Source organism: Cinclus cinclus, chromosome Z (assembly GCF_963662255.1).
Source record: "Cinclus cinclus chromosome Z, bCinCin1.1, whole genome shotgun sequence".
Taxonomy (NCBI): Eukaryota; Metazoa; Chordata; class Aves; order Passeriformes; family Cinclidae; genus Cinclus; species Cinclus cinclus.
This window is the reverse complement of record NC_085084.1, coordinates 63117779-63134541: the sequence shown is the minus strand read 5'-3', so window position 1 is coordinate 63134541 and position 16763 is coordinate 63117779. Positions and strand designations below refer to the sequence as shown.

Genomic DNA, 16763 nt, shown 5'->3' with positions numbered 1-16763 from the left:
AATATTACAGCATGCACACACACACATGTGGAAGGACACAAAGCAGTCAAGACCAGAGAATCTTTCCATAGAATCATTAATTTCTACTTTTCATAGCTTTGCAGTAGTAATTCCTATCTGTGCAGAAAATTCATGTCGCTACAGGTTAGTGTCCACAAAGGAGACAGAGGAGTCCTGTGAAAGTGCAGACTTTCCTATCCATCTACAACACATCTCTCTAATATGTAGCCCTCCTGTAAAACACACATGATCATTAAAATTAGGTTTAAGTCCACCCTGGGCAGAGAAAGTAATATTCATAGCTCTGTTAAGTGTTTGTTTTTCTTTACAAAGTTCAGGAGTTTAGCATGACGTTGGCTGAGCAGCAGTCTGTCAGTTAGTAAAGATTTCTAAAATTAATGGGTTCTCTCATTATTTCCTTATCTACAAATTTCTGGCCTTATCTTCAAGCAGATTCACACAGTGTGTTTGTAAAGACACATTCATCTGATATGATGACACTTGTCATATCTGAATTGGGTTTTGCAAGTTCCTATCGTCTCGTGGGAAACTGAGAAATCCTTGGCTACTGCCTAGTACGGCGCATGATTATTAGCGACTGAGGCTGGAGAATGCATTTTGGAGACACCGAGGGAAGGTCCCAGCTCCTGTTAGGAACGCACAGCCTTACAGCTGTCTTGTTGGAACAAATTCGGGTTTTCCACACAGGAACGCGCTTGTGTGCCGGCCGTGCGATGTGGCAAAGCAGTTTGGACGGGGTTGGTGCGCTACAGCGTTAAACTTCAATTTGATGCCCAGCCTCGTAAGATCCGCACGTTCAAATGCCCTATTCATTGCATTCATTAGATTCCAGCTGTTCAAAACCAGGTGTTTTATTGAGTGTATTGGCAGACAAGTGATCTCAGCAGAGTCCTTGCCAGCAGGACAGCCCGCCGAGGACGGCCCCGCTGGGACCCGCGGCCGCTCCGCTGACTCGGGGAGCGGGCTAGCGAAGCTGACAGGCGGCTGACGACAGCGGAAGCCGGGCGGCGGGGCCGGGCCGGGCCGGCAGCCGGGCAGAGGCGGTGCCGCTCCGCCCGCGGCGCCTCGCACCGTCCTGCCCTGCCCTGCCCTGCCCAGGACATCCCAGCGCTGCCCACCCCAGCACGTCCCAGCACTGCGCGCTCCTGCGTGCGGGAGCGGCGAGGGAGCCGCCGGCATGTCCGCCCGCTGCTGCGCCGGCCAGGTAGGGTCGGGGCCGCGGGGAGCGCGGCAGGTGTGCGGGCGGACATTGCCGGGCACGGCGCGGGGAGCTCGCCCGGGGGCTCCGTGGCCGGCGGGGAGCGAGGTGCCGGGGAGCGGGCGGCGGAGCCGGGGCCGGGGCGGCGGGCCGGGTGGGCAGGGGCCGGGGCGCTGTCCCTGCGCTGCCCCGCGGGCTCCGGGCCGGGCTGCGCGCCGCGCTCCCCGGCACCTCGGAGCTGCAGAGGAAAAGCAGCCCTCGCAGCGAGCGGGGGTGCCTTTCCAGGCTCTCTCCGAGTGCCCACGGTGGTGTTCCTGCCAGTTTCCTGGGTGGATTCCCCTCGCGTTTCAGGAGGAAGGCTGGACGCAGGCTGTGGCCCGAGGTGCCTGCGGATCGGCCGGAGCCGCTCCGCTCGCCGGCGCCCGCAGCAGGGCAGCGGCGTGAGAAGGGAGGCGCCGACACGCAGAGAGGCCTTTCCAAAGCCCTGCACGGCAAGGAGTGATTTCCGAAAGGGCAGCAGATCCTTCAGAGCTGCGGCAGGCGGTAGACTAGTAGCCACTGGCTGCAGGTGGTGGGGAGATGAGACCACATGGTATAAGAACTGGCATGGTCTTAACTAATCTCGTAGCCATTGGCTGCCTATCGGTTCTCAGACCCTTTCACAAACTCGCTTAAATTCGGTTTTGTGGGAGGTTTCGGCATATTCAGGTGCTGGCAGAGGAAGTGAGAGACAGGAGCAAGTGGTGATGGAGGGCAGTGCAGGACCTACACTGTTCAGTGTCCGTGGGGTGGGGATTCACTACTCCTCATCTTACCATGGTGCACCTGTTTTCCTATTCAAATCAATTCAGTAGAGGAAGGATCATGACTTGGAGGAGATAGGCAGTAGTGGGGCCCTTTCCAGATCTCCTCTTTGGTGGTACTGAAGGGAAGGACTCCTATTCGTAATAGTTGTCTCTCTGGTGTGATGTTAGACATTTTGTCCAGGCACTTTATTTTTGTCCTTTATTTTCACAAATCTCTGTTTCTTCACTATAAGCCCTTTACTAGTTCTGTCTGCCACAGACTAGCCAGTGATCTTATTCCTGTTGTTTTACATATTTAAACATGTTGTGGGCCTAATTCTATTGATATTTCTTTTCCTTTGCTCACTCTGCCCACTCTTAGAATCTGATTATTCTCTTGCTCTTGTGTGATTTTTCCTGGGAAAAATCTTACATCTTTTCTCTAGTTTGAAATCCTGGGCTAGATTGGGTCTTCTGTCTGTGGTTCTTTCAGTCTTTAATGGCAGGAGGATTACTGAGAATGCATCCCTTGCTTATCCTCTGGGAGCTGCCCTGAGCCTCTCCACACAGTCCTGTGGACCTCGGGAACAGCAGTAACTATATTTGCTAATATTCTTGATACCTCCCTGACTGCTGCTTCATAACCATTTTGGTAACGCGAAACTAGTTGTGGAGCAGCTGGACAAAGAGCAGTTAGTAGGTGCTGTTACTACAGTGGTTCATGGCTTTTTGCATTTTCATTGCGCTTTTTTTTTTGTTGTAGATCCTGGAGAAGTAAATTACCAAGAGGGTGGAACTGTTATGATGCTCAGTGGTGAATGGCATGGCTTTAGCATGCACAAGCTTTGAGAGGTTCTTACAGCCTCTGTCCCTACCCCGTGTAGTAATCCCTGATAGTAATGTGTTTCATTGACACTGATGTATCACTTTGGAGTCTGTAAATAAACTAACTCCTTAGTGTTGTTGAAGATGAAGTGAAAGCCTTAAGGTGGATGTAGTCATAGTGCCAGAAATCGCTGGGGAGACTTTTTCTCTGACTCAAGCACTACTATTGATGTAAGACTTATCTATGCTAGATATGACATATTGCTGGAGTTACACCAGCAAACATAGTGAGGATAACCTTTTCTTTTTAGGCTAAGAGAATAAACAGCAGAAACCATGTTTCAATAGCATGCAGTGTCACATTTTTAAAATGAAAAATGGTCTTTGCCTTTTTTACTTGATTTATTCCAACCTTGATGAGGGCATGTTTGTATAACATGATTAATGCACAAGAAAAACAAAAGGGATAGAAGTTCTTCATTCTGTCTCATCCAGGCTTCCTCAGGCATTTTGTGGGTACTGTTAGTCAAGCTGGAAAATCAAGAAGGAATTTGGCCTTTCCTTCAATGTTTCTCTGAAGATTAAGTTAACCCTGTGTCTGAAGATGAAGCTAACCCTGTGTCCAGAAAGAGAGATTAAGTGCTTGCAGAAAGACGAAACTTTTATAAGAGTTATACAAAACAACTCTCATGTTTAGGTCCCTGATTTTTTTTTTCCTAAAATATAGTAGTCTAATGTGCTTGGTGTCCTGTAGCATGACGATTTTTTGTAGCAAGTATTTTTGCCTTGTTTATATCTTATGCATGCCTGTTTGTGGATCTGCTTTCCTAGAACTGACTGACAACTTTGGTATTGCCTTTCTAAGCTATTTAAGTGCAATTGTTTGCGTGTAATTGCTGTTTGTCTGCAGCTGGTATCAAAATTTTATTGTGAGTTAACATGACAATTAACTTTCACTCCAAAAAATTTTCCTGGTGTGAAGTAGATGAGTGGTTGGTATTTTTTTTTGAGTCAAACCATGCTAAATGTCTAGCTGATGGTGGCTGTCAGAATGAATGCATTCAGGTTTTGCAGCCCAGATTCCTGTTGTTACAGGATATAGCAGCAAGCTGCCAGAGTTCAGTGTACTTTGGTTATGCTGATCTTGCAATTGCAAAATTATTTAAAATCATCTTAATGGACATTACTGTGTGACTTGCATCCTTGCCAAGTGGACCCTGGAAACATTCTTTGAAGGAATTTGGCCATTTATAATCTTTAATTTCTGCATTTGTTTTTTATTAGGCAATGTACAACCTTGCTTTGAAGACAATTGTGATATTTAGGTTTCTGAGCTGTAATGAGCTTGCTAAGTGTTTCTTCTTTTGCTCTTGTCTCATTGACAGAGCTATTTTGAGAATGCAGTGAGGATACAGTTTGGCTTGGGCCTCAACAATGATTTTGATTACATAAAAACTCTGCTTAAACTGACAGGAAACAGGATTTTATATTTGGCTTTTCTTCAGTAGTGATTCTCAAGAGAATAAAGTTGAGATCATGGTTAAAGAAAGCAGCTGTTGCAGAAAATCTTTATTACAATGAATATGTTTTTTCCAGAGTTAAATAAATGTAATTTAGATGGTTAACATTCATTTTGGGTGGATGGTATGTTGTAGCTGGGTTGTTCAAGAAGATGAATTTTTCAGTTCGAGCTGGTAGCTTTTAAAGGTTATGAAACTCTTTTTGTAGGTTTGTTAAATCTTGCAAGATGTCCTTGATACTGTTCTGCACTTAGAAATCATGTCCTGTAGTAAATATAAGATGTGCTGCAAGTTAAACTATCAGCTTTTCATCTTCTATCCAGAATTCTAATTCTGGTGGAGGGTTTTTAAAGAAAAAAAAAAAGGGGGGGGGGGAGGTAAAACAGTGCTGCTATAGTTTTAAGGTTCAGCTTGGCCCATCTTCCGATTTCTGTGACTCATAGCTTTTGGGGGAAGGAGGGAGATCCCTGTACACTCCAGGACTGCCTGCTTCTCTGGCACTGCCTGTTTGCACCTGCAGGTTGAGAAGGGGCCTTGCAGTCCTATCCCCACAGTCTCCTCTTTTCACTACGTGGTGAATGAAAGGGGTGGTTCTGTCACCCTCATCCAGACATGTGTCCTCTGAGGTCACAGGAGCATTGCAGGATGTGTGATGTACCATGCTGTTGTGAGATGGTGAAGGTGGTGCCCCTGGCTACGCACAGTGCTCCCAAAAATACCATCTCTTGTTCTGCAAATGGTCTTCCTGGGTGAGAGGGGTTTGTTTAGTGTGTTTGACATGAACATTTAACTGTGGATATTTCCATGCCTCTGACACTGCTATTATTAATTGCAATAGAAGGTGAAACTAGCTCTCTAAGGTCAGATGTAGAATACTGTAGTATACTCCAGTATGTTAGGAAAAAAAGTGTGGTGAAGGACTATTTTCCCTATTTGTAGAAACATGGAGTTTTTACCTTAAATAAATGATTTCCTGAATAACTGAATTAGCAAAGCCTGGTTTCCTGCAGCTTTGTCCATTGAGGTTGGTATCTCATGCTGATTCCCTTTCTAATAAATATGAAGTTGTATTGCAAGCTTTTCCTTGCTTAGGGTTGAGAGATTGTTTTTTCTCCCATTGAAACTTTTGCTGCTTTTCAAGGAAACTTTAAAAACCTATCTTTGAGGTTCCATCTGCCTGCCATAGTGGGATAAAAATTTCTCCTGGATTCAAAAGTGATCAAAAAGGGAAGGAAAAGTGACCAAAAGATGGGGAGATCATGTAAGTGTTGTATCATTTGGCATTGTGTTTCTAGGTTGGAATTCTTTCCTTGTCGCTGCATAAGAAGATGACAGTCTTTCTCATTCCTGCCTGATTTCCAACTGCTTTCTGTTTTTTTAGACTTCTTCTCTTGCATCCCATGAGTTGGTTGTATTGTGGGTTTAAAGAAATGCCTTAAATACCCATAGCTGTAGACCTGTGCGGTGAATGCAGTATAAGAACAGAGACTTCACTTTTAAGGGCAAGAGAGTATTTTTCTGCCCAAGGATCTAAATACCACTGCTGTTTTTATTTTAGTTTTTGCAAGTGTGGTTGTTCCAGGATATGTTTTTCCCATTTCTGGGGCTTTCATTGCAATGGAAACACTCACAGTTGTAGTTACAAGACCTGCTTAATTCAGGGATGAAAGCCTGGGCTGTGACTATGGTAGAAGATGAAGGTCTCGTTGGAACTAGTGACTGCTCTCATCCCAAGCATGGTGTTCTCAAGTTATCCATGTGAAGATGCTTGGACCTTAGATTGCTTCCTGTGTTCTTCTCAAGGACCCCAGTCAATGGTGCTTCCATTTCTTTCTCAATTGTTCAGGCCCTAATAGGCCTTAGTAATTTAAATGCCTGGCCTCCAAGATATTTAGGCTGCAGCTGACCATTCTGTGGAAGGGATTTGTCCTGCTGCCTTGTTCAAGTAATCCAGGAGATAAGCTTCAGCATCAGCCTGTTAAAGTGTGGGGGAGTGAGGGACTGAGCCAGCCAGAGCTGTGGGGGGACTGTAGGATGTGCCTGTGATGGCATGTGAGGGGAGGTGGCTCTGTGCCCATTTTGAAGGGAGACCTACGCACCAGTGATACCATCATTTTAATTAGTGGTAGCTACCACTAGTAATTAGTAACTGGTCTTCCATCAATTAAAGATGTTATGTGCTCAAGTATTTAAAAACATAAGTGTTAACAGTCTGAAAATGTAAAATTTTGCTCTTCCTTCTGTCCAGTAGCACTGATCCAAAATACATCACCCTGTAATCTCTGGTACTGAGTTTTAACAGGAATTGTTCTTCATGTTTTCTGAAAAGAGCTGTCTCAAGTGTTTTTCTCTTGTCTTATTACAGTCACTGGGAAAACAGTAATTCAGGAATACTTCCTATGTCAGGAAGATATAGGCATTGTGTTTAAAAATGCTCATCAAGAAGCAATGTCAGGATGTGAGCAGGCTCCACTTGGAACCTGCCAGTATGGAAAAGTGTGTGAATGTTGTGGCACTGATGTAAACTGAAGCATCTTTAGCAGTGCTTCGATTTTTGATTTTAATTTGAAGGAATGAGAAAGAGTACCAGTTTATTGGCTTTTGTCACTTTGTACAAAGTGTTAATCTTATTATTTTTTTTTTTACTCCCCATCCTGAAGTCCTGTTGGATTCAGTACTCAAACCATCTTTCAGAGACAGAGATAGCATGTCTGTGGAACAGCTCAAAGCTGTCTTGTTCATTCAAAATCAAAGAAGCTGTTCCAGCTATGTGCTTTTAAGCCAATGCATATGAAAATTTCATCTTTACTGCTTCTTCACTCCAGTGGTACATGGATTTAAGCAGTTACTGCCCTGCACTTTGTTCTTTGTACCTGGCAATGTAGCACATTGTACCATGTGCCATCCTACCTCTAGAGTCCTGGTCTCAAGCATCAGAGCTGACGTGGAGAAAATCTGCTCTGTGTATGAGGTGACGGCCCCAGTTGTGAAACTTTGCCAGTCCTGATTTCTCTTTCATCTTTCAATTGCTTGGTTATTATCTCTTCTGCTATGAAAGTTTGAGAAGTGGCTGCAGCATGAGCTTAAACTACCTGCAGATGAGAAAACTGTGAAATACGAAATGATGGGAAAGGACAGCTGGACCTGTTACCCAGCAGAGGTTGCTGTCAGTGAAGAATGTCAGGGCATCAGTGCAAAGAAGCTTCAGGATCAGGTCTGTTTTCCTGAGTGAATTGAGAGGATATTTAAAGTTGCTCCCAGAAGCACACAGGTGGGTGAAAGGACTGGTGGAGCAGAGACTACCGTTGAAGTAGATGCAACCCAGACAGCATGACTCCACTGTAAATAAAATACAGCTTTTTAAGTACAGCCATGTAGCTGGTTGCCCACGTTGTGTGTGGAGTGCTGCAGGGCTGAGTCCCACCCCTTTGTGGCTGTATGCTGGAGAGAGGACTCAGGTGACTTGTTGGACTGTTTGCAGTTGGACTACCATGATTTTGTAGGAGGGACTGGGCAAATTTGATTTTTTTTTTTTTCCAGGAAGAAAGACCCTGAACAACTTAGATGCTGGGATGAGAAGTCTTAAAGCATTCAAATGAGACTAAGGATAAATGTTTTGGTTTCCTTCTTTGATGAGCAGGGAGGAAAGACCAGGAAATTAAAAGGCTGTCTAAGCTAGTGAAGAAAGCCTCACCCAGGAACCCGTGCCTGGGGAACTGTAGCAGACAAATTAGAAGGTGGGTTTTTTCTCCCCTCTTTTCAGTGTCGGATTTAAGTAACCACAGGGATGGACAGTCTGCCTCATACTGCTGTCAAATCCAGATGGTCTATGCTAATGGAAAATAGTTCAGTAGAGGAACTGGGTGATATGATATGCTGTGAGGCTTAGGTCAGACTAAACAATTTACTTGATTTTTCCAAAATCACTGGGAGAAGAGCAGTTGAGCAGACTTGAATTTAGACATTTTGCAGTGATGCTGTTTTCTAATGCTGACCTGAGTCACCATTTAGTAATGTTTGTGCAGAGATAGAAGCTAGTCGCCCTCAGTCCAGCTTACCTTCAGCTCCGCCAGTGTCTGGCAGTGGCTCACCCACAGTTTAACTCTCAGTGTAGCTTTCTTACCTAGGTTTCGAGATGCTTGGTGCTGTGACAGTATGGATGTATGGCAATTCTGCCCTGTGGTGGCTGAGGGCAGGAAACCCTCACTGGAAAACATGACTCAGGCAGTGTCTGGGCTGGTGTGACTTTTCTCTGAAATCTGTTTTAATTTTGTAGAGTTTGCAGTGTGAGATGTGCTCCTCAAAACAAGTCATCAGTTGATTAACTGGTATGTTGGTTCACAAAGCCTCTTGGCTTAAGTCACATGGTGAGTCTGAATATTAAATAACAAGCAGTGGAAAGCCAGTTAAGTCAGACAAAGGACAAAATAAAGCCTCCTTTTTTGTAAGTTTAGTTACTTCAGAGGGACAAGCAGCTGCGTAATCATGTGACCCATTGAAGAAGCTTTTGGAAAATGCATATGCATAACAGCACTAGGTTCTCAATAATAGTGTGAGACCAGCTGCTAACACTCAGGACACATGGTATCAGACATCTCTTGTTTTTATGAACCAATGCACTAATAAAATATTTGCTTCTAGATGTTCTTTCCTGAAACCAGAAGTCCAAGCAAGGGCAGATGTATGGCCACTTCAGGATCTTCTTCATGCAAGGCTGGCTGCTTTGCCTGTGCAGCCTGCTTGGATGTTGGCTGTAGCTGTGAGAGTAGATGTTTGGATGTTTTTGATAGATGCTGCTGTTAACAGCTCAGTGACTGCATTATCTGCAAATCTTATGGCCCAAGTAATCAAGCAGTGCATGAAAAACTAAGCTGCTCTAGGCCCCCATGAAAAGAAGCTTCAGCAAGGCACATTCCTGTGCTCCATGGACAGGCTGCAAGGCATGCATTCTCCCCCAGTGCTCTCACCAGGCTGTCAGTTAGGAAGGAAGAAATGAAAATCTTCTAAGTCTTCATTTCATTTAAGAATGCAGGGTTTTTTTCCCCATTGTGCTGTTATCCCCTTTGATTTTTACCATTTCTGCTGAAGTCTCCAAAAAGGAAATTCTTTGTTGTGATAAGCTTGATGTTTGCCCATGGTTTGTATAATTTAAAAATACCATAGGCTATTTTGGGCAGTGATCCTGAAACTCTTCACTTTAATGACTGCACAGAGTGTTTTCTAAACCCTTCAAGGTCTTTTTTGGAAACATATGTGGAAAATACATTCTTAAAATCTCACTGTCTCTATATAACCAGCAGGCAGTATAGGTTCTCTTACTTCTCAGTCTTGTATGCAAACAGTTACATGTGCTTAACATTATTCTCATACCCCATTCCACTGATTTGTCGGGTTGCATCACAGCTTGCAAAAATCAAGACTTGAGTGTGTGGCAGATGTTAAGTGTGTGTTAGTGGAGTATTTATTGTAGGGAAGCAATAGTTTGTGCGCAAGTTGGTAAGCCTGCTTTTACCCTGTTCTGTTAACCTGTCTAACTCTTGTTAACCATAGGTGCTCCCCAGGCTGTTTTAAGATGGGACTGTTCCATATGTCCAGGCCTGCCTGTACTTGGAAAAGTGGTTTGCACGAACTAGGGCTGTTACGTGTCTGCTTACTTCTGCTCTTTACTGGGTGAATGTCAAAACTGCTGTTCCTTGCATTGGGAGGCACCTACAGCACTCAGATTGAATGAGGTGGTAGAAAAATGCCACTGGAAACATCTGTTCAGAGAAGGGAGATGGTGTGTAGGACAGCTGCAAAACATCCACCTCTGCTTTCCCCTCCTGCCTGTGCACTCTGTCCTCAGGTGAAGTGGTAGAACTGTTCGTGCTGTTGGATAATAAATCAGCAGCTGAGAAGGGTTGATATGTAATTTTCACCTTGCCATGAGGTTGCTTTATTTGGTCACCCCCAGCAGAAGAAAGAACTGTCAGGTCTCATGAGGTGCTGGAACAGGGGTAGGAGTGAGTGAGTGCTGGCAGAGGAGTCACAGATTGGTCTCAAGCTGGAAGGAACCAAGAAGACTGTTGAGTCCAGCTCTTATGGGAATGATGCATATGGGGATCATACCCACAACTCTGGTGTCACTGGGAGAAAGCTGGGTCAAGCCTAGCATTGTTAAACCAGCCTGGCAACCGGAAATGTCTGTGAAAGTGCACCTTGAATGTATTTTAACAGAAATACTTCCCACACAGTTTTTCACAGCTGCTGTTGTGAAGCAGGTCAAGTCAGCCATCATCCTGGCAGTTCAAATCCTGGTAACAGTCTGTTTTCAAGTATGTTAGGCTTTCAGATTCCGGGGTCTCAGGCAAGTTGGCAAGTTGTACTCTGTGAGCTCTGAAAGAGCAGCACTGAGCAAAGCAGGTCTGCACTGTGGCATTGTGGTGGGTTAGTGTGAGGGAGCTGGCTGATGGTAAGTGTTTGTGGAAAGCATCAATATTTGCCCAGTGTTTGTAATTATTGTCAGACTGTGGTGTTCACCCCAGTGGGGAGATGTAAAGCTATAGAGAGAGCTGGGCTGGCTGCACTTGCTGCCTGACTTGTGAGAGTCTTAGGATGAGAAGGACTTGAAGCCAGATTCTGCTGCAGGATGACAAAGTCCTGGTAGAGCAGACTGGCTTTCAGGTGCTATTGTGCTGGGCTCTTGGAGAACCTGGGCTTGGGCTGATCATGAGACTCTGAAGGATCTGTACATACAGACCTGTACTACAGGGCCTGCCTGCTGGCAGTGGTCACAGACCTTCATTTTTGTTTGAGCTTTCTCTGCCCTCAAAACTGCACAGCCTCTTCCTCCTGCACAACCCCATTCTTTGGAGGAGCTAAATCTGTAAAAGATTTTTGAAATTACTTTCTTTCTTTCTTTCTTAGTCTCTTTTTTTTTATAACATGACAAAAATTTGTTGCTGGCTTGCAGTGCGTTTTGAGCCCCTGTGCAGACCATTGCTGCAGTCAAAAGGAGAGGAGAAGTGAGATGGGCCATGCCTGCAGTAAAGGACGTGGCATCAGAGCATCTGTGGAGCTTAACTGCACATTGACCAAAACTTAACAGAGAACTCTGTGTATATGTGGGCTTTGAAGTCTTGTCACCCAAAGATAGTATCTTTGAAACCTTTTGGGTCAGTAGGTTGTGGCCAGCATCTTGGTCTTTGGGACAAAGACTGTTCTCATTCATTTTTGGATAACACCTTTTTCATTGTGACCTACTCTGGAATGTTAGAAGTACAGTTAAAAAAAGAAAGAAAAAAAAACTCACAAAAAAACCCCCAAACCACCAAATTTGGGGCTTTGGCTGAATAGTCTAACCAACTTTCTATGGTTTCCATGGCTATTCAGAGTGCTTGAAGAGGTGCATCTGGAAAAAGATGGAAATACAGTGTTTTTCACAAATATTTCCTATTTATAGGGTATGTGTTCAGTATTAGAAACTATAATTAAAGTCTAAGTAATGTGGAAAAGTACATAAATGACTTACATATTCTGTTTAAGAATTTGTTGCTTTAAGTAGCAGCTCCAGGGACCCAAGAGTAGAATAGCAGAAATTGCTGGATGTAGATGAGATTTTACTGGCAGAGCTGTCTAGCACCTGGTGCAGGAAAATGTTTTTCTCCTTAAAAATGCCAAAGCTGCATACCTTTTTATTTCTATACTGTAGTTGTTAATGTTATGCTAAGGCAAACAGTTCATGTTCATTGTGGATACTTTGGATTGGGCTGATACCAAATCTTTTAATGTTAAAAGGACCTTTAGTCTTAATTTTTGTTGTTGTTACAGTTCTGAAGGGGGTGAATGACACATTTCTGGTATGCATTTTTTTTTAAAAATGTTATGCCATTTGTTTGCTGAATCAGTAACTTGCTGTAGCTTCCTTATTTCCTGAACTTGTGTTGATGCTCTAAAAGGTAATGTAATTTCACTACCTATGAGAAATAAAATTGCCACTCAGATTGCCACTAGAGCCTTCTATTTTGAAAGTGTACTTGCATGGTGTGCTTTTGCACATAGTGTTTTTAATTTCCAGCTTAGGTGCCAACATCAGCCCTTTCTGTTTATTCCCCAGATTTGGAGCTCTGTGTTTTGCGGAGGATTTCTGTTCTGCAGTAGCAGCAGTTTTAGCAGCTGCATGCTTTGAGGCCCCATCTCCTCTGGCATGAGATCCAGTGGTGAAGTGAGAGAAGAGCAGTGTGGGGGCTGGGTTGGACTGTCCCCATTTTATGTCTTCTGCAGCTGAAGAGCTGCTGTTGAGAAAGGGAAGGACCTGTCTGCCACCCCTTTCCTGGGGGCTGAAGGCAGGAAGTATGACCTTGAGTGTTGCAGAGATAGTCATGGCTAGGAAGTGATGAACTGGAAGTCTTTTCAGGAGAAAATTATTTTCAAAATGATTTGAGGCTCTTTGAACAATCAGTCTGGTTGTGAGATTCTGTGGAGTTGGATTTATATGTCTGCAGACACAAATGAAACCCCCTCCTCTTTATCAGACAAGTCATTGATGCTGGAAGAGAAAGTGCCCTGGGAGGAAAACAGTGCGTGATGCTTGGGTGCCTGAAGACACATACAACCAGTGGTATTTTCCTGGATGACTCAGATGTGGTGCCTGTGGATTTTCAATCTTTTGGCAAGCATCCACCTTGTACAACTGTTGGCTGAAAGCAGAGGGTCCTCCGAATGTTCCTGTGGCCCCTCCAAAAGCTGAGGAAACACCAGTAAGAAGCAGCCTTGGTGTGCTGGAGTGCCAGGCTCTGGCAGCACACCACACCTAGCCTTAGGGAGCCCCTGGAATATGGGGGCTATGGGGGTGAGGTTACTGTGTGCTGGCAGTAATGAGACGTGGGAGGGCGGCTCCCTACTCCTGGCTGCCCACTGATGTCCAAAAATCCCTCCTGTGGTCATGGTTGGTGGGTTAAGCACAGACAGGAACCATATGGAGCTGCAGCCTATTGCAAGTAAACGCCTGTCCATGGGCAGTGCTGCCTTATAATGAGTAAGGCTTACCTTTGTATTTTATATATGACTTTTCTAAAAGTAGAAGGCAGGAAAGGTGAATCCAAGTTCTTTGAAAGTCAATGATACTGTTGACAGCAAGAAAATAATGAACCTCAGTCTAGATCCCTTTCAGGATTTATTCAGTACTACCTTTTTCCTTGTTGAATAAAATAATTACACGGGTGTTGATATTGTTCATGGATTTTATCTTGGTGGACCCTCAGTTTTTGATAGAAGACTAAAATACACAGGGTAATCTGTCACTCAGCCTTAGCAAATCTGGGAACACTAGACACTGATGTGCTTAAAACTAGTGAGTTTTAATAAACAAGACAGTCAGCTTCCACTTAACATGCTTCTCAGCTGGGAGGAGAGAATTTGAGAAATTCTGGAGTTTTGCAGGAAGTCTGCCAGCTTCCCTGTCTAACTTTTGCAACAGAAACCTTAAGGTGGAGGGGTTTTGACTTGTGTTTTTTGTGTTACTTTTCAGTTGGCCTGCTGCTGCGGTACTGCTGCTTGTTCCTTGTGCTGCAAATGCTGCCCCAAGATAAAACAATCAACCAGCACCCGCTTCATGTATGCGCTTTACTTCATCCTGGTGACCATCATCTGCTGTGTCATGATGTCTACAACAGTAGCTAATGAAATGAAAACTCATGTAAGTAACAGGGGTGTGGTTACTGCTGCCCCTGGAAGAAGATGGGGCTCCTTCCACCTGTGTGTAGGGATGCTCCCTCAGAAGAGGTAGTCAATTTCCTCCACCCATCCACTTCTAAACCCAGACAGGATGGTTTTCCATGCTTAGTCCCTTGATTTTTCCATGCTCAATGTCTTCCTGTGACCCACTGAGTATGTTTCACAACAGGAAGAGCCTAGCATCCTTCCTCTCTGGTGCAGAAATCCGCTGCAGTGACCCCACCCCAGGTTTGCTGTGCAGGCATTGTCACAAGAGGGAGAAGCATGAGGGAACTTGTTTGAGTAGAACAAATCAGTTCAGTCTAACCTTGATTTTTGTCTCTGGTAGCTTGTTTAGCAGCAGAAGCAGCAAATTAGAAAATAACTCTTCAAGCATTGTGGTTTTAATTCTGCCTTCCTGGTGTGACAGACTACTGCCAAGCACAGTGCTGCAGAGTCTCTACAAGGGGTTTTCTTCAGTGTGTGTTGACTCATTGTGTTCACATGGCCTCTAACCACAGCAAATAGTGTTCGTCTCTAATTGTCTTTTTAATTAGAGAGCTTCAAAAACATGAAAGAAGCTGTGGCTAAAGCTTGATTTTAAAACTCAAGTTTCTTTCAGAGTCTTAGTATAACTTTCCTAAGCTAAATGCTCATCAGCCTGCTTGTGCTCACACACTGGTCCTGTTATACCACATATTTGGTTTGGCTTCATAAGCCACCCAAGTAGCACAAATCCTCTCTCTCATCCACTACAAACTGCAATAATAAAACTCTGCTTTTAACTAGAGGGAACAAAGGCTGCCTTGCTTAATTCTTAAAAAAGAAGGTTCTGCACCAAATGCATCACTGGACCTACCTACTTTGGGGTTGTGTATGTGCTTGTCCTGGAGGTTCAGAAGGCTTCCATCAGTGTGAGCATCTTGTTTTGTGCTCCTGTCCCAAGAGAGTAAGTTTGCACAGTGAGACCTCTTTCCTCATTGAACCAGTTGCTGAACAAGCTGATGCCCTGGTTACATTCTGTGCTTGACTTCTGGTTGTCTCTGAAACACTTCCCTGCAGATCATCCCAGGTGCAGAAGCTGGTGGCAGCACCCCCTTCTTGCAGCACAGATGAACCAGTGGGTTTATAGCAGGCTAATTTGAGGGCTTCTGCGCTCTGCTGCCTATGACCTTTCTTTCTTCCCATTGTACATTCTTTGTATGTTCTATCCTGATTTTCTTTCATTTAATAGCACTTCGCATGAGTTATCCTAGTGCCACATTTTACCCCAGGCCACCAGAAGCTGATGACCACCCTGTAGGAGTACCCAGTACAGACATGATGCTTGCCTGTGAGCTGTGACTTAAAAACTGTTCAACATGTGCATGCTGAAATTGCTTGCCAGGAATTACTTTGACTTACTAGATGCTTAGCTTGGCAATAAAATGAATAACCCAAGGAACTTCAGTGTGTGGGAGACAAATTATGTGCTCATATCCAAATTTCATAAAGTTCTTTTCCGTCAGTAGTGTGGTTTTAATGTAGCTTGTATCCCTAACAAAAAATACTCTATCCAACAGAAAAGTGATTCAAGAACCCTTCAACAACATGCTTTTCAGTATTGCCAAATTTCTTTTCCAGTTCATAGTCTTGAAAGCTCAGTGTGGGAAGAAATGGCACAAAGACTAGCTGTTAGTTTGAAGTGGAAAGATAATCACCTCTTAGTTTAGAGCATTTGTTGTCTTTGAATGGGAAATGGACCATCTGAAAGTAGGCTTTCTTTATCTGCTTTCTAATTTAATAATTATGTTCAGGGTTATTAAAAGTTCAAAGACCCCTGATGCTAATTCAGCACAGTTTTAATGAAGTGCACCTTGAAAGTACTTATTCAGACTAACCAGTCTCAGCTTCTCAGTGAAGAGAAGTGTTTTGAAAGTGCTGTGCACTTATTGATTCCTTTTTTTTTTCGGTTTAGTCATGGAACACTCCCAGCTCCTGAAGCCAGACTGTAATCAAATACTTTGCATTATGTTTTTGGAACCTCACCCTATTTTTTTTTTTTTTTTTTGAGAAGACATATTTTGATTAATTTTAATCAGATTTTTAAATTTTTTTTGTATTTAGGAAAATAATTTAAAATTTCAGATTCTAGTGCAGTCCTTTTTAGAACTGTAATCTTGGCAAGGAACTGTGTGTCTCCTTTACCAGTGTTGAGTTCAAATACTCATGCTGATCTTATATGGATGGAATCTCTCTTTTGTCAGTGAGAGGTGTTTTTCTCTCTTTGGTTGTTCTGCTGTAAGTTCCCAAGTCTACAGTAGTAGATCCCTGGGGAAAGAAGCAAGAGGCAGCAGAGGAATAGGGAAGAAGTTGATGGCTATTGGCAGGAAAATTTTGGATAGGTGACTTTGTGTGGGGTTTTTTGCCCTTGCTTTCCCACCTACATAGATTTTCATTCATGCTTCTTCTCTTTCCCTAACAAAGTTTGCCTGCCATATTCTCCCTCTTTGGATGAGGACACCCAGGTGAAAGCAGGGTCCTCCAGGGCTGTTTCTGCACAGCTCTTTTTTCCTGTTCCCCTCACTTTGCCGTGCTCCTGTGCCTGCTAGGCACAAACTCCTGTTTGGGGTGCAGACCCCATACAGCCCCAGTGTTGGCTTCTTGCACCAAGATGGTTCTGTGTGCTTGCACCTTGCTGTGAGAGGAGAGCAAGTTCGGGGCATCCTCTTTCTGTAGATG

At 44.0% G+C, this 16763-nt stretch overlaps 1 protein-coding gene across 1 annotated transcript in view; it reads left to right on the top strand.

Annotated features, from left to right (window-relative positions):
* The first annotated feature begins 1198 nt into the window (after positions 1-1198).
* SERINC5 (serine incorporator 5) overlaps positions 1199-16763 on the top strand; it is a 40268-nt gene continuing 24703 nt past the window's right edge. The window contains exons 1-2 of the mRNA XM_062513379.1: positions 1199-1225; positions 13858-14025. Of these exons, the coding sequence (XP_062369363.1) occupies positions 1199-1225; positions 13858-14025 (195 nt within the window). The remainder of the gene's footprint in view (positions 1226-13857; positions 14026-16763) is intronic.